The following is a 17,657-nucleotide window of genomic DNA, read 5'->3' as shown; positions in this document are numbered from 1 at the left end:
TTTCCTTCTAGATTCATCTACAGTTTTTCCTCTCTAGACATATTTTCTTTTTTACTTTCATTCTATCTAGATTATTTTTTCTTTCTACATCCATTTCCTTCTTTCCACCTATATAGATTCATTTCTGTTTCTTTCTATATTAATTTATCTACCTTTTTCTTTATTAATTTTCTTTCTAGATTCATTAATCTATGGTCTCTCCATCTAGATGCATTTTCTTTCTTTCTTTCATTTTTTCTTTCTAGATTAATTTCTCTACCTATCTAGATTCATTTCTTTCTTTCTTTCTTCTGCATATTTTAAAATCTTTCCCTCCCCCTACCCAGACACACTTTTCGACTCTGTCTGTCTGTCTGCAGTTTCCATTCCCACTTCCCACCTCTCCCTCCCCCCACTTTTTTTTTTACATCTGGCAACCAAAGTTGATGTTGAAATGACAAGGACACTGCACACATTATTTTGGTCCTTTGCACTGGCTGTAAATTTGGCAGGTGTGTGTTGGGAAAATACACGTTTCAAAAACATACATAACTATATTTTCAGTAGCTGTTTTGACAGATCTATGGGTTCTGTCCCTATTAGAACTGGAAAGAAAGCAGATAGAGGGACAGATGCCTAGCACCACTGACGTCAACAGGAATAGAACCCAGGAATCCTGACTGCCAGAGCTGGGGATAAAACCCAGCAGGCCTGACTCCTATGCAGTTACACCCCACTGCACCGGCTGAGGATGAGGACTCCAGGAGTTTAGCAGACTATTCCCAGTATGTGCCATTCCCATCAGCCGGTTTCCAGTTTCCTCACCAGATTCTCAGTGGACAGTACCAAAGCCATGGGCTCCCTAGCTACACCAATCTTCCTGGCAGTAGCAGGATTAGAACTCCCAACCTTACTACCCCTAAACTGCCCACGGACTGGAGCTAAAAGAGACTCGCTGTTAACTGTGTGAGGCTCTGTCATACAGAGCTGTGACTCTGATTCCTCCCAGGGGAGGGCAGTGGCACCCTCTTCCCCACCACTTCCTTACAGCCCAGCCTGTAGTAGCAGTGCTGTGTCTGTACAATGATTGGGGCTGCCTGCCAAGGTGGACTCCAGGGGCAGGCTGTCCCAAGGGGTGGGACTATTAGCACCTATGCAGTGGGCAGTGTTCCCTCTAATGTTTCTCACCCCTGTGCAGATTGAATTTTATTATGAGCACCAATATGGAGGTGACGTGTGACACATCACCTCCATATTGGTGCACATAACAAAGTTCATGTGGTGGGGAGGGACCGAGGGGTTTGGAGTGTGGGAGGGGGCTCAGGGCTGGGGCCGAGGGTTGGGGTGTGGGGGGCTGAGGACTCCAGCGGAGGGTGCAGGCTCTGGGGTGGGACTGGGGATGAGGGGCTCAGGACTGGGGCAGAGGGTTGGGGGGCAGGCTCTGGGGTGGGGCCAGGGATGAGGGGTTTGGGATGCAGGCTGCCTTGGGGCTACAACAGCAGCACCTGGGCTGGGGGAGAGAGGTGCCTCTCGCGGGCCACGGCAGGTCCAGGCTGGGGTTAGGTTGCGGGAGGGGTGCCTCTCACGGGCCATGACAGGTCCAGGCCGGGGGAAGGGCACCTCCCCCCAGCCACAGCAGGTCTGGGGCTGGGGGCCTCCCCCAGGCCGCAGCAAGTCCAGGGCTGGGCTGGGGTGGGGGTGGGGTGCCTCTCCCCACCACGGCAGGTCTGGGGCTGGGCTGGGCTGGGGGAGAGGCATCTCTTCCCACCGCAGCCTGAATACCTGCGCTAACGTGGCTGCTTCGAGGGAACTTAGGCAGTGAGCTCATAAACCTGCATATGTGCTCACACCACCAGTGGGCGCTGTGATAGGACAGGGGGGTTTGCATGAGACTGCACCCAACAGAGCCACTACCCTCCATGGTTTACAGACCAAATACTCTGCTCCGCTTATGGGGCAGGGGTGAACTGAACGTGGAAGGGAAATGAGTTACACAACAGCTTGAAGCAAGTGGCTTAGTGCTCTGGGAGTCAGGACTCCTGAGTTCTTTTCCTGGATCTGGATGGGAAATTGAGTCAGGTGGCTAAAGCAGGGGGGCTAGGAGCCAGGATTCCTAGGGTCTAGCCCTGGCTTGGGAGGGTAGTGGTTAGATCAGGGGTAGGTAGGTGTCAGGAGTCCTGAGGACTGTGGCCTGTTTCTCTGTTGCTTTACCAGTGAGTCACTTCACTTAGCTGCTCCTTCATTTGCAATATCAGAGATAACATGACCACTCTGCAGGGAGTATTTGGGGTGGAATTAACTACGTGCATGCTTTGAGCTCCCACGTCTCATGCGCCAGGTGGTGTGCAATATGAGAGTGACTCTCCTTTACAAGGCTGCAGTAGGTATTTAACTGATCTGTGTGTTTTCAGTACCCCTTCCTGCAGGGGGGGCAGTGAAAGGAAGTCACTGCTTAGTTAGAGCCCTCAGCCAAGCCTGGGACTCAGAGCTGTTACCTGACACAGGGTCTCAAGAGGGAGAGGATGTTGGCGACTGAGTGAGTTTATGAAGGAAGCTCACGAGAGATCACCATGACTGACTTAGTCAAGCAGCACGGTGGCATGAGATCTGACTCCAGGTATCCAATAGGTGCAAAAGACACTGGGTGGAGGGAGAATGGCTTGGAGGGAAATTAGGGGCTATGGGATGAACAGAAGCAAAGAATAAAACTTGGAGGGGAATAAACTGTAGGGGACAATCCTGGCCACTGGTGGTGGGGGGAATAGACTGTAGGAGCCAATTTTGGCTGGTGGAAAATACACTGATGGAAAGGACAGCTCCAGAGGCAGGGAGTGGGGTCCATAACTATCATGTGTCAGGGAGTTCCGCAGGCTAATGATGTTGTGTACAAATGGAGTCACTTGATATGTGTTGCTTGGAATTTCATGGGGGGTTCCTCAATGGTGAGTGAAGGTGAATAGCAGATCCCAGTTGCCTGTCTAGATTCTGTACATCCTTTAGGCCCCTCTAGCATATCCCCCTCTCCTTCATCTCCTTGCTGAGCTAAACACCCTGATCTTGTCAGCCTCCTCTGCTTCCAGATCTTGAATTGTTTTCATTGCCCTGTGATTTCTGCCAAGCTGGGGCCATCTCATAGATTTACCCAATGGCACGAGACTATTCTGCTGTATAACAGTCTCCCTGCTTCTGCACACACTCCTGGCCTATTCTGCACTGGTTGAGTGCTGCTGTGCACTTAGAAGAGGTTGCAATTGAGCTGTAGGGGGCACTGGGCTGCTGGGAGTGGGGTGGGGACTCAGTAGGGGGTGCTCTCTCCCCAAGGTCAGTACTAACCCCAATGTGGCACTAGGGGGTGCTGTGCTTCAAGCAGTGGTGCACATTAGCCATAGGGATAGTCAGCTGCATCTCAGCAATGGGTGAAGGATCCCAGTATAAACAGGCCCCCATTACTCCACCCCAGAGGCAGCTGCATCTCCACACTGGGTGAAGGATCCCTATAGCTCATCTAGCTCAGAGTCACATACATTAGCTCAATATTATCATTAAAAGCTGCATTCTTTGTCAGCTGAAGAAAACAGAATCAGGGCTGCATTATGGTTTGAAAGGCAACAGTAAATAACAGGGAAGGAAAAGCTTCTCCCTACAATTGCACACGCCAACGCCAAAGTCTCCCATGGTTGACAGAGAATCCCCCTCCCCCTCCCAGACAGATCAGAAATGGAAAATGCCACACTACTCCCTAGGCCCACACACTTTGGGGATCGACCGTAGCTCCATCACTGGGCTGGAAAGACCTGGCCAGACTCTTTATTACAAGCCTTGCTCGATTGTTGGTATGATAGATTGTAATAGTATTCTGGGCTGGCTGGGCCCATAGGTTGGAGCTGGAGTGGTGGGGGGATACTGGTTTGGCTGGGCCAATGAATATGAGCCCGGGGGAGATACTGAGCTGGCTGGGGCCACAGTCTGGCCCAGGGTGGCAGGGAGACAGGGGATACTCTTATCACCCAGTCCCAGGGGTACCAGTCCATGTGCTGAGCTGCCTTGGCTGGGGATGGGCCATTTTGTGCTGGTGGCTGCATGCAAAGGATTCCAGGCTGATATGGCAAAGCCTCACCCAGTAGCTGGGGCTGCACAGTTGGGGGCTGGTGCAGCAGCCAACCCTTTCCCTCACAGGGTAATCCAGCAGCTCCCTGCAAGCCATCACCAGGGGGTTCAGAAGAAATCAGTTGGGCCCAGAACACCAGGAGAGTTTTTCAAGGTTCTCTCCTGTTTGATGGTCTCTTTTTTTTATTCCAGGGCCCCACCCCACCCTGGGGCACAGTCACTGCATGACAACTGGCCCCTGCTGCAGAAGCGCATGGGCTGCAGCTCCTGACTTCTCCCTGTACCCCAACATTGCATTTGCTGATGTGGGGTCCCAGCTCTCCTCTGCCCCCATTGCACCTGTATTCTCCTGCAGCTCCAGGCTCAGGGGCTCTTCACCTGCTCTCACCCAAAAAGGGGGGGGGCAGAAAGACAAGGGGGAGGCAGGCCAGCCCATTGTTTGCAGGGGAGGGGGAGGCAGGCCAGCTCATTGTTTGCAGGAGAGGAGGGGGGAACGAGCAGGGGCAGGTCAGTCCATTGTTTGCAGGAGAGGAGGGGGGGGCCAGGAGGCAGGCCAGCCCATTGTCTGCAGGTGAGGAGGGGGAAGAGGGAGTGGGCCAGCCCATTGTCTGGGGGAGAGGAGGAGAGAAGAGAGAGCGGGGCTACCCATTGTCTGCAGGAGAGAGGGGGGAAGAAAGGAAATGAAGAGGGAGCAGAGCTGACCAAGCTGCTAGGCTCTCTCTGCCCCCTCCCCCCCAACTCCTCTGCTGAGGGTGCGGGGAGAAGAGCTCAGCCTACCTCCTGCGGCAGTCCTGATTAGTTGCTCTCCCCCCAGAAGTGGGTAGGGATTCCTGGGTGGATGGGCAAATTGGTCTGATCCAACCCCCCTGCTCTAACCACTCAGAACTCTGGGTCCCACTGGTGCCTCTGTCACTCTGTGTCAAGACCTTGGGGGCAAGGAAGGGGAGGGGAGCGCTCACCCAGGGGCGGCTGTAGGCACCAGCGCGCCAAGCAGGCGCTTGGGGCGGCCGTTTCCCGGGGGGGCGTCATTTGGCTCCGGTGGAGCTCCCGCCGGCATGCCTGCGGCAGGTCCACCGGAGCGCGGGACGAGCGGGTCCCGTCTTCCCGCGGCTCCGGTTGAGCTCCCGCAGGCATGACTGCGGCAGGTCCGCTCGTCCCGGGCTCCGGTGGACCTGCCGCAGGCATGCCGGCGGGAGCTCAACCGGAGCCGCGGGAAGACGGGACCCGCCGCGGGACCGGGGAAGGGCGGCGCAGCGCACCGCGCTGCTTGGGGCAGCCGGATTTCTAGAGCCGCCCCTGCGCTCACCCCAAAGCCACAGGGGGACAGGGACCACAGCTGAACAACACCCAGTCCCCTTACTGCCCCCAGCCAGCTCCTTCTCCTCCCGCTGCTGCCCCCCAACTGCCTTCCCAATATTAATTAAAAGCCTGCAAGAAGGTGTGTGCATGTTTTTAATGAGCAGCCCCTATCTGCTTGCCGAGCCCCCCCGCTGGGCCTTTCATTTTCTCCTGTCTTTTCCCCTCCTCTGGTTTTTATTGTGATGCATTTGGAAACATTTGGCAAGCGCTGCACAAAGGAGCCGCGCTGCCTTTGATCACGGAGAAGAGAGAAATAACATAACCGTGGCGCCGTCGGTACGGGAGGAGAAGAAAGGATGCGCCAGCAATTACTCAACTCACAAGGGAGGGCCACCATATGGGGGGAGCAGCTAATTAGTCCCTTGTTTTATTGGGGAGCAGAGCAGTAGCAGCCCGGGTGTCCACCCTGAAATTAGGGCTAGATCTTCCCCGTGCTGTGATCTAATGTTGGACTGGGAACCAGGACTCCTGCCTGGTTCTATCCCAGCTCTGGGAGGGGAGTGAGGTCTAGTGGGTTAGAGCGGGGGCTGGGACTCCTGGGTTCCATCCTATTCCCAGCTCTGCCACTGATCTGGGGCATGTTCCTTCCCCTCTTGATGCCTCTGTTTCCCCTCCTACCCTTGTCTAGTTAGACTGAGCTCCTGGGGGCAGGGACTGTCTCTCCCTTTGAGCCTGTGCAGCACCTGGCCTGATGGGGACCTGGCCTGATCGCAGTTGTAATCTCTAGGCACTGCTGCATAATTAAGAAGAGGTTGATTTGCACCATTTGGGGCTCTGCTCCTGAAGTTCCTTGGTAGCAGGTCCTTGGGAGGTCTGTCCATCTCATGCCTCTAGTCACACAACCTGAGGGAGTGAGCACCCCCTGCAGGTCCTGCTGAAAACGAGGCCCTCCTACAAGGATGCATGTATGCGTGGACTCACACTTGTGAGCAGTGTGGGCATGGTGTGTGCACACGCACACTAAGCTTGGTGCCCTAACAGCACAGATGTGTGCTAGCCAAATTACAGATGTGTGTGAACCTGGAGGCAAGACTAGAGGGGGAACCCAGAGGGGCGCTAGTCCCACAGAGGGGTGTGCAGCATATCAGTGGCTTGCAGGTAGCAGGGTGACCAGGCAGCAAGTGTGAAAAATCGGGACAAGGAGCAGTGGGTAATAGGAGCCTATATAATAAAAAGACCCCAAAATCGGGACTGTCCCTATAAAATCGGGACGTCTGGTCACCCTAGCAGGTAGACACCAAGCAATGTAGATCTGCAAAAGCCTATTGCATAGGCAGGTAACTACAAGCCAGTTATACAGCTGGATATGGTACCATTTGCATTTGGGGGTGGGGGAGGGCACTGACAGCTTAAATACAGAGGGAGCTGGGCAAAGAGTGAAAGGAAATGAGTTTTATCACAGAAATATCCCCTCAGTGTTTGTTACTTGACTGCTAGAGCAGCAGCAGCAGGGCCTAGTGGTTAGAGCACTGGCTGGGAGGCAGGACTCCTGTGTTCTGTTCCCCCCTCTGCCATCGCCCTTGTGGTGGTCCCTTCTCCTTGGTGCCTCTGCTTCTCCTCCCTCCCTTCATCTATTCAGCCTGTGAGCTCTTCATGCAGAGACTCTGTGTCACTGGGGGTTTGTCCCGCTCCTGGCACAATGGGGACCCCAGTGGTCAGAGCCTCTCGCTGCTGCTGTGATGTACACAAGACCTGGTTACAGCCATGCGTGAGCACAGCGGCAGGACTGAAGGGTACAGATGTGTCTTCTGCAGCTCCAGCTGTGTGGGGGTGCACTGCCAATGCAAAGAGGCATGCAGCTGGGTTTTATGCCCTTCCGGCTGTGCGAAATGATGCATTGGAAATCAGCAGCACTGGGATATTGTTACAGGGGCCTGAGTCTCCAGCGACGGTAGTGGGGATTGAAGGTGAGCCGTGCTTCTGAAAACTAGGCCATAGGCCAGAACCTGAGCTGGGGTAAGTCAGTAGCTTCACTGACTCCAGTGAGTGCCCCCTGCTGAACCACCCACCCCGCTCCCTGCAACACAGCCCCTCTAGTGTCATGCTGGGGTCAGAGCACCCCCTGCTGAGTCCCCACTCTGCTCCTTTCAGCACCGCACCCCCTAGCATCAGGCTGGGATCAGATCTGACTCCAGCATGAAAGCATCCCCTGCTGAACTCCTTACAGCCTCTGGCCACAGAGGTCTAGACGCACATGTGCAATCAACATTTCCCACCCAATGCCCATGTAATGCCTGCCTGGTGCAGCTCAGAATGCCATCTAACTGGCCCGCTGGCTGGCAGAGAGACTGAATGGGGGGTGAGCAGGGTTTCTCTGGGGCATGGGGAGGCATGCTGATCGGGGTGGGGCCCCATGTGTGTGGGTGCCAGGGGCAGATCTCCCTGCTGCTGCCCTGGCTCTGGGAAATCTCACACACAATGGGGGAGGCAGACTCATCGCTGGCACAGGAGATAAACATGAACCGAAGAGTCCTGGCGCTCCCCAGACAATAAAGAATGAAGCTAATGAACCAGGCCCAGTGCAGCACCAGGCGCTCCCTGCACTGCCAGGCTCATAAATCCCCCCTTGCTTCCCATCAGGGAGGAGACAGCGTAAATTTCATGCCCCACCAGGGCCTGGGTGATGCGGAACAGGGAGTGGGGTGGAGAGGAGGGGGTTAAGAGCAATCAACAGTGTGGATGCTGGGCGGGTGGGGGTGTGTGTCAATGAGACAGTGGGATCTACCCCCACCAGCCCACGCTGCGATTTCCATTCCATATAGAGAGGACACAAAGCCACATCCATCTGTGGCTGGGTGTGTTTCTGCAGGGACAGCTGGGTTCTGCCTGCAGCCAGTGCAGTGTCTCCCATGGATGTGGCTCTCTGCTCTACTCACTCTCTGCCTGGATTTATGGCTCTTTCCTCACTACTCCCCCCCTTCACACACACACACATTCCACGCTCTGGTTCTATGCCTCTGGCCATAACAACCCTGGCTGTGATCTTGTCAGATCTTAGCACTTGGCCACAGAGGGGATTGGCGCAAAAGAACAAACCTGCACGAGACAGCGGCTCCCCCTGGCTAAGTTGGGTCGTTGCGCTGGTAGGGAGAGTGGCAGGACAAACCCAAGGGGCTGGGAAGCTCACCTTGCAGTCAGTGCTGACTCCAGCATGGTGCTAGGGGGCACTGTGCTGCAGGGAGTGGGGTGGGGGGCTCAATAGGGGGCACTCTTGCCATGGATCTGGAATTAAAGCCAGGTCTCCCTGGTCACCTGAGCAACTGAACCATCCTTCGTCTCCCCCTCATCGCTCCGGATCAGACCAACAAGTGCATCCAGCCCAGTATCCTCCCCACTCCCCCCGGATCAGACCAATGAGCTGCTCTTGCCTGGTATTACCCAATGTCCCTTGTCACTCCAGATCAGTCTAATAACCCACCTGCCCACCGTGCTGGATCAGCCCAACAGGCCCGCTAACCCAGTACCCCATTTTCGACAGTGGCCAGCACCAGCGGCTTCAGAAGCAGGTTCAAAGAACCCTGCAGTTATGGGTCCCCCTGCCCCCAGCTGGTCCCACCCAGAGGAGTTCAATTCCTTCCATAGCCGCTGGTTATTATGCTGAATTCTACCTCTGCACAGTCCGGTATCTGTCTAAAGTCCTGAGCTGTCGTCGGAACGTGGCTAAGCTCTCACTTCTGGGTAGATCCTGTGGCAGAGAGTTCCACTGGCTAATGGCATGGTGGAGGGGAGCATTTCTGGAGATCAGTTGGGAACCTGACACTTTCCATCCTCTCAGCCTGGCAACACGAGCTGGGGCCAATCAAAGCTCTCAAAGTCCTGCGAGATCCCATTAATCACTGCCTCCCTCTGCCTCCTCCTGCATCATCCGCTCTTGTGAGGAGTGGAGAGGGGTTTAGAGGCCCTGGACAACAGCCTCCCCGCCCCCAGCAGGGTACTTCTACCAGAGGGATTCCCCAATTGCAGCATAAATGACAACATGGCACAAAGGAGCAAAGCCAGCTCCCAGCAAGCCAGAGGTAAAACCTCTTCTTCCTTCTGCATAACCTCCCTGCTCAAGGAGGGAGTGTCCACCTCTTAGGTTTCCCTAGTCCTGGTTTAGTTCTCAGTGCGGAGATGCAGCCACCTTGGAATGCTGGCTGTTTACACAGGGATCTTTCCTCCAGTGCGGAGATGCAGCCACCTCTGGTGTAGGGAATGGGGGCAGTTTATATGGGGATCCCCTGCACCTCTAGGGTGGGGTGCAGCAGCTCCTCAACAGTCTACTACAGCAATGCTTCCTGAACCACTAAAGGCCCTTTCATTCAGTCAGCAAATGGGAAAGGAGGTAATAAAGGGATGCTTCACAAGCGGGCCTGAATCTGTGTGGTGGGAGGAGAGTGGGATCCAGTGCTTTGAGCAGTGGGGGTTGGAAGCCAGGACTCCTGGGTTCTATTCCTGGCTCCGTAAGGGAAGTGCGGTCTAGTAGTTAGAGCAGGGGGTTGGGGGCTGGGAGCAAGGACTCCTGGGTTCTATTCCCACTTTCCCCAGTTGGGCTTTGATTTGTGTGATTCGGGAGGGGTGGCTCTAGGTAACTCTTAGGTCCTGTAAATCCTGGAGCAGGGGCGGGGTGTGGGGGAGCCATTGCACCCACCGCCTACATGGAGAAAGGCAGACAGGACGGTAAGGGAGGCCGGGGGCTGAATGTGTTGGGCCAGTCAGACCATGAGGTGTCTAAGGGTGTGGGGATGGTGCCTGCTAAATACAGGTGTGATACTGAGGACCTGATCAGTGGGGAGGGGCACTGGGTTAATGTAATGCAGCATAGAACTGGGGGTGGGAAGTTTAAGGGGGCATCAGGGTGTGTGTCGGTAGCAGTGTTTGTCGGGGTGTGTGTGCACAAGTGTGCAGCTGTGTGAGTTCACAGGTTTCTCTCTATTTGTGTGTGCATAGAGGTGAGAGGGTAGTGCTGGGTGAGTTCACAGAATTGTGTCTCTCTGTGCAGGTATCCATAGGGGCGTGCTTGCGTGTGTGTAGCACTATGTGAGTTCATAAGGCTGTGTCTTTGTGTGAGTGTACACAAGTGTGTAGCTTTATGAGTTTACAGGGATGTGTCTTGGTGTGAGTGTGTGCATGTAGCAATGTGTCAGGTCACCAACAGGTGTTTGTGTGAGTTCAAAAGGGTGTCTGTGTGCACACATGAGCACAGAGATTGTGTAGGTTTTTGCATTCATGAACAGGAGTTTGTGTGTCAGTGTGTGTGCAGAGGTTTGTGCCTGTGCATGTGTGTTTCTGTGTGCATACACAGGGATGTGTGGGTGAGTGTGTACATTTGGTGCATGTGTGTGAGTGCACCTGTGTGTGTGTGTGCCTCAATGCATGCAGGAGTGTGTGAAGGGATGTGTGTGTCAGTGTATATAGGTTAATGTGTGTGTAGGGAGTGAGTGCATGTAGGGGTTAGAGTGTGTCGGTGTGTGTGTAGGGAGAACAGTGTGTCAGGATGTGTGTAGGGTGTATGTGTGTGTATGTGTGTAGGAGATATAGGGGGGACAGTGTGCCAGGGTTTGTGTGGGATGTGTGTCTTTGCCAGGGTGTGCATGTGTAGGAGGGACAGTGTGTCAGGGGGTGTGTCCAGTGCACCCTATAGAAGCCCCCCACCCACGCATGCCGGCAGCAGAGAGAAGGACCCACCTGTGCTGGGCTCACACTCCTCCAGGTCCTCATCATCACTGGGGCACTCAGCTGACGCCACCAACAGGTCGTCTGTGTTCTGGGGAGAGAGGAGAGCACAGCTCAGTGAGGTGGTGCAGGGCACGCCCTCCCCGCACACAGCCCCTTAGCCTGGGGCCAGCCTGGAGCTAGTGCCCCCTGGAGGGGGAGGAGCTCATGGATCATTCCTTACACCCTGAGCCAGCCAGGCCTGGGCACTCCTCACACACTCTCATGTTTTGGTCCCCACCTATGGTAGGACCTCGTGCCTCAAAGTCAGTTCTCTGAGGCCTGGGCACCACGTCAAATTTAGGTCCACACAGTCACAGTGTGCAGGGGTGTGAACCCCACTCTGGCCCCCAGGCTATGCTGCCCTAAGCCCCGGTGCAGATGCAGCTAGGCAGTGGGAAAAATGGCTCGGGGAGGCGGTGTGCCTACACCTACGGGAAAAACCTCTTCTGGCAGTGCAGGTCGCTGGTATGCCGCACTGCTAGGCAGCACAGGTTGCTATGCCAGGTCGGTCCCCTTGGCCTGCGTCTCCCACATCCCGGTGCAGTGCAAAGCAAGGGGGAGACCGTGCTGTGCGGTCCCACTGAGTCAGACACACAGCTTGGCTGGTGAACAGCCATGGTTGGGTCTGGGAGCCTTGTGGATAGATAGACACTGGCTTGGGACTCTGGAGTTCTAGCCCTGGCTTTGGGAGGAGAAGGGGGCCTAATTGTTGGGGGAGTTGGGCATCAGGATTTGTAGGTTCTATTTCTGCCTCTGCCACTGACTTTAAGTGACTCCTTCCCCCCACCCCCTGCCCCTACTTCCTCTCCAACCCTGTGTCTTTGGGACAGGGTCTGTCTGTGTCTGTGCAACACCCAACACAATGGTGCCCCAATCTCATTTATGCCGGGCCCATCGGTCTGATCTGGGATGGAAGGGAGGTGGGGACACTGGGCAGCTAACCCATTGCTCTGAGCTGGGCCGGGGGGATACTGGGCTGGCCCGGTCTGGCTCCCAGCTATCCATCTCCCTGTTCCCCATGTGGTGTGGGAAGGGAGGGGCCCGCTCCAGAGCAATCAGTATTCCAGAGCTGGCTGCGCAGGATCATGCTCAGCATGTCGGAATTAGCATAACAAAGACTTGGACAGGGACCCCGGGGCAGGGAATCAATCAAGGCCCTGGCACAGCAGCAGGAATGGCAATGTGGAAGCACTGCAGAGTGTGTGTGGAGGGGAGTGATACCCCCCTGCAATCACACAGCTAGCCCTCTCACATGGAGCCAGCTGTGTCTAATGCCTCCCCCCTCCTGCAGCCAGCTATGTCTGATCAGCCCCTCTCCTGCAGCCAGCTAGGTCTAATCCCCTCCCCCGCAGCCAGCTGTGTCTAATCCTCACCCTGAAGTCAGCGGCCTGATCATCCCCCCTCAGCCACTGGGTCTGTTTCTCACCTCCCCCCCCCCCCCGCACCGCAGTCAGCTGTGTTTGATCGCCCCTCCCCCCTGCATACAGCCAGCTGTGACAAATCCCCCCACCCGCAGCCAGCTGTGTCTGATCCCCCCTCCGCACACAGCCAGCTGTGACCTCCACCCGCAGCCAGCTGTGACTGATCCCCCCTGCACACCGCCAGCTGTGACAAATCCCCCCAACCGCAGCCAGATGTGTCTAATCCTCACCCTGTTGTAGTCAGCTGTCTGAACATCCCCCCTCAGCCAGCTGGGTCTATTTTCCCCCCTCCCCACGCAGCACACGGCCAGCTGTGCCTGATCGCCCCTCCCCTGCACAGCCAGCCAGTTGTCTGACCCCACCCCTGTGTCTAATTGCCCCGCAAACCACCAGCTGTGACTGATCATTTCTCACAAACCCCCTCCCCCAGCTGTGTCTAATCCTTGCCTCTTCTGCAGCCAGCTGTTCTGGTTCCCGCGGACCCATCTGTATCTGATCGCCCCCCCCTGCATTTAATCCCCAGCTACCCCATGTGCCACCACCCTCCCTTCCTGTCCTTCAGAAAGGCAGAGGCCTGCTCTGAAAAGCAGGGGGCATCCAGGAGTCCCTGGCCCCAAGAGTCATTTCTTGAAGGCAAATCCAGAGAGGATTTTAGGGGGCTGGTACCGGGCTCCCCTTTACAGGGTGTGGCCAGGAAGGGCAGATGGGGTGAAGATACAGAAGGGGTGGGGCAGATGCAGGCCTCTGGGGGATTCCCCATCCCCCCAGCTGTTCATTAACTCTCCCAATCTGGCTTCCTTTGGAGCTAATGGGAGATGCAACAGACTCCCTCCCCACCCAAGGCCTCTCCTGCACAGCACACTCACGCCTCCAAGGGCTCTCCGCCTCGAGTGCTCTCAGTCAGGTCCTCCTGGGGCGAGTGCTCTCAATCAGGTCCTCCAGGGCTCTTGAGCTGCTTCCCTGTGGGCCACTGGCCGCTTGAAATAGCGACTGAGGTGGCGAAGGACTTACGGCAAGTGGCATCATGCTGCAATTCCCCAGCGCTGGGCCTGGCTAGTAGGGGAACAGTAGGGGGTGCTCTCCCTTGCAGTCTGTGCTGCACTAGGAGGTGCCATGCTGCAGGGAGTGGGCTGGGAGGCCAGCAGGGGATGCTGGCAGGCAGGAGCAGGGTGCTGCAAGGCAGAGTAGGGGCTCAGTAGAGGCGTTCTGTCGCAGGCAGTGCTGGGGGCATGGGCTGCAGGGCTCCACAGGGGCACTCGCCCCTTGCACTCAATGCAGCACAAGCTGTGGGTGGAGAGCGCCTACTGCTTTAGCAGTGCTGTGCTGCCTCTGCGGAAGGGGCTGCGAGCGGTGCCCAGGTCGGCCATGCCGAGAGGGTCTGGCCATACCAATAAACAGCAGCAGGGGCAGTGTGCTCTGCTCCTGCCAGCACGTGTTAGAGATCAACAGAGCTGCCTTGAAAAGCAGGGCTCTGGGGCAGAGCCTGAGAGAAGGCCTGGAGTGCAGAGAGGATGGGCTGTGCTGCCAAAGCACCCCCTGCTCCCAACAGGACTGAGTCCTTGCTGGAGGGGGCAGCTGCCATTCTGCCAGGCCTTCAACAGCATGTGTCCTCCAGATGCAACTGGGACTAGAGCCCTGGAGTCCTGACTCCCAGCCCCCTGCTCTAACCGCCAGCCCTCCCACTGCTGGGATAGAACCCCAAGGTCTTGACTCCCAGCCTCCAGCTTGTAAGCTCTTTGGGGCAGGAATAGGAATGGTCTCTCACTAGGTGTCAGTGCACAGCTGGCCCCATAGAGCCATGAACTTGGCTGGGGGTGGGGGCCTGTGCAGTGCCTGGCCCAAGGGGACCCTGATCTCAATTGCTGGGTCTTTGCAATGCCAGGTACAGCAGGGATCCTGAGCTCAGTTTTGGGTCTGTGCAATGCCTGGCACAAAGGGGACCCCGCTCTCTGAGGTGGGGGGTCTGTGCAATGCCTGGCACAATGGGGACCCCACTCTCTGTGGGGTGTCTGTGCAATGCCTGGCATGGTGGGGACCCTGCTCTCTGGGGGGGGGTGTGTGTGTTGTGTGCTGCCCAGTGCAACAGGGCCCCTGAGTGTCAGGTGGTCTGTGCAGCATGTGGCATGACAGGAACTTGATTTCTGTTGGGGGGTCTGTGCAGTGCCCAGCCTGATGGGGACCAGATCTTGGTTGGGGGAGGGGTCTGAGCCATGGCTGTCACATAACAAAGCACACCCTGAGGCAGTCCTGTGTGATGGATCTCTGGTCTCATGGCTCGGTGCCTGCACTCCCATGGCTAGTGCTGGCCCCTCATTACAGCCATAAATCCCTCCTGAATGGGTACGGCTAGTGCATTAATCCCATCAGTATCCTGGCCTGGCCCCTACCCACTAATGAGACTCACTGTCCCTGCCATGCAACTGTGCCCAGCCCCTGCCCCCCACTGCATCCCGAGCCCCATGGCTTGGCTGTCCCCGTGACATGGAGGAGCCATGGATGCATCTAGTCCAACTGCAAACTACCACCATAACAAGAGGTCGCGCAACTATGTCTATACATGGAGCATGGAGGGCATTGTCCCCCTAGGTCCAGCCTGGGGAGCCCCCCAAAGCAGGAATCCCACACTCAGATCTGAGCCTCCCCACCCCTAAACAGGAGGCAGTGGGTAAGCACCCAGGACGGATGAACTGCCGGGGACCTGGGACGAGGAGCTGTTCGTATCCAGCACCTTCTAGTGGACTGAGCAAAGGACTCCTGGGTTCTATCCCCAGCTCTTGGAGGGGAGTGGGGTCCAGTGGGTTAGGGCAGGGGGGCTGGGAGCCAGGTTTCTAGATTCTATCCCCTCTCTGCCCAGCTCATGTCTTGTCTGTGGTGGGGCTACGCCACTGTCCCTTCCTTGTGCCCTTCCTCCCCCCCCCCCCGCCCCTGCGGCAGAGAACACGCTCTGGAGGGGCACCTGGGTGCCAGAGCACAGAAAAACCCACCACAAATAGAATCCCCTTTAAACTCCCTGTGTTTCATCTCTGAGTCATACCCCTCGCCCTCCGCCGAAACCTACCCCCCAGCCCCAGCCTCTCTCTCAAGGATGGGAAATCAGGCTGGTCTAATTACTGCTCTGGTTGCCATGGCAACAGGAAGATGACTTTGTCAGCGATTTTTATTTTTCATACACATGGGTGTGAGGAGGAAGAAAAATCCGGTGGCTGCTGCGGCAACAGTTCCTGGGGAGGGTGACCCCGGAGGTGAATAACGACGCCCTACACCCTGATCCAGGCAGCACAGCACCAGCCCCTGGCCTGCCCCCTCCATCCTCCTCCGGACCCTATCCCCTGCCCACCCACTCATTCTCCCCTTCTCCAGCCCCCAGGTCCTGCACCCTTCCATCTTTCTCCAGCCCCTGCCCTCCATACCTGACCACCAGGCCCAGTCCACCCCACCCCACCCCACCCATCCATCCTCCCCATCCCCATCCCACCTCTTCTTCAGCTGCAGCTCCTGCCCATGCCATCCATCCTTGCCCTGTCCCCCATCCCTGCCCTCACTGCCTCCATCCTCCTCCAGCCCCCTGCCTACCTCCCAGTCCCAGGCCCTGTCCACCCCCTCAACCCAGCACTAGGCCCTGCCTACCTCCCCTCCATCCTCCTCACCCACCCCACTTCATCCTCCTCCCTTACCTGCCCATCCTCCTCTTGCCCCCCAGGCCTGTCCCACTCCCTCCATCCCATCCCCCCCCAAGTTGTGTGTGTGACAGTGACATGAATGACTCTCCCCAAAATTAATTTTGGGGTTTTAAATCCTGCTCTACCCCCACCCCCGATCACTCCATTGTGATTGCAGGGACTGCCCTCACGCCCTCCTCACCAGCCCCCTGCTGTTTCCTTGCTTGGGGGCCAGCCCTGGCTAACTCGGCCCTATTCTCAGGAGATGCCGGCTCAGGGAGCAGGGCTCCAGGGCTGTGATGTATGGCTACTGTACAGTGGCCTGGCACTGGCTTACCAAGAGCTGTGGGTATCAAGCTGGGATGTTTTTCTAACAGATCTGCTCTAGTTCACCCAGCAATGAATTCAGCAAAGGCCTATCCAGGAGGTTTTGCAGGAGGTCAGACTAGATGATCACAATGGTCCCTTCTGGCCTCGGACTCTATGAATCCAGCTTTGCTAGATGACCCTTTGCCTGGCTGACTGTTCCAGCTGGTCAGGAACGCTTTGATGAAATATTTCATTGCCAAAAGAGCCCATTCGTCAAAGCTCAACATGTCCTTGGGGTCAACGAGGCTCCGACGAATTCCCCGGTTCAAAAAAATGTCAGAAACATGCTTCCAAATGGTTGATACTTTTGAACTGGAAAGATTCGGTGGGTTGGCTCAAAATGAATTTCCATTTCCAAATTAACTTAATTCAGACCAAAAGATACAAAAGAGAAGGAAAACCAATCAAAACCACAGGGCCATGGAGCTGGGAGGGACCCTGGGTCACAGAGTCCAGACCCTGCTATCGCAGGCACCGCCATCAGAGAATCTGGGTCAGAAAAAGACGGTTACTCACCTTTGTAACTGTTGTTCTTCGAGCTGTGTTGCTCATATCCATTCCAATTAGGTGTGCGCGCGTCGCGTGCACGTTCGTCAGAAGATTTTTACCCTAGCAACACTCGGTGGGTCGGCTGGGCGCCCCCTGGAGTGGCGCTGCTATCATTCATTCATTCATTCATGCCCGTCACCCCAACCGGGGTATGGGCCGCCAACCACAGATCTCCAGAGTCTTCTATCCTGGGCCATTCGCTCTAGCTGGTTCCAGGTATAGCCCATTTTTTTGCTATCAACCTGAAGGTCGCGTCGCCAGGTATTTCTTGGGCTCGCTAATGCCTAGTAGGGTCAGGTTGTTGCTCCTCATCTCTGCTGCAACCTGCGCCGTCTTTCCTGACTCGTACATGGTCCTCACGTTCCATGTGCCGATGGTAATCCTCCTGGTTGTAAGAAGGGTGATCGGCTTAGTGGCTTCCTTGCAGCTTTCACCACCCAGCGTCATGCGTCTTCGAGTTGAAGACCCTTCTTTTTCCAGGCTAAAAGTCTCTGTTAACTCTATTGTTGGCATTTCT

General features: G+C 56.2%; 1 protein-coding gene across 18 annotated transcripts in view; it reads right to left on the bottom strand.

The window, feature by feature from the left end:
* The window catches only part of NRXN2 (neurexin 2), a 305,022-nt gene that overhangs the window by 3,359 nt on the left and 284,006 nt on the right, over window positions 1-17,657 (bottom strand). For all 18 annotated transcript variants that reach the window (XM_039547771.1, XM_039547772.1, XM_039547773.1 and 15 more), the window contains one exon: window positions 11,113-11,191. In XM_039547771.1, coding sequence (XP_039403705.1) covers window positions 11,113-11,191 — 79 coding nt within the window. The remainder of the gene's footprint in view (window positions 1-11,112; window positions 11,192-17,657) is intronic.

This window comes from Mauremys reevesii, linkage group 7 (genome assembly GCF_016161935.1).
Source record: "Mauremys reevesii isolate NIE-2019 linkage group 7, ASM1616193v1, whole genome shotgun sequence".
NCBI classification, from domain to species: Eukaryota; Metazoa; Chordata; order Testudines; family Geoemydidae; genus Mauremys; species Mauremys reevesii.
Note: the sequence above shows the minus strand (reverse complement) of the source record. Positions and strands in the feature narration are given on the sequence as shown.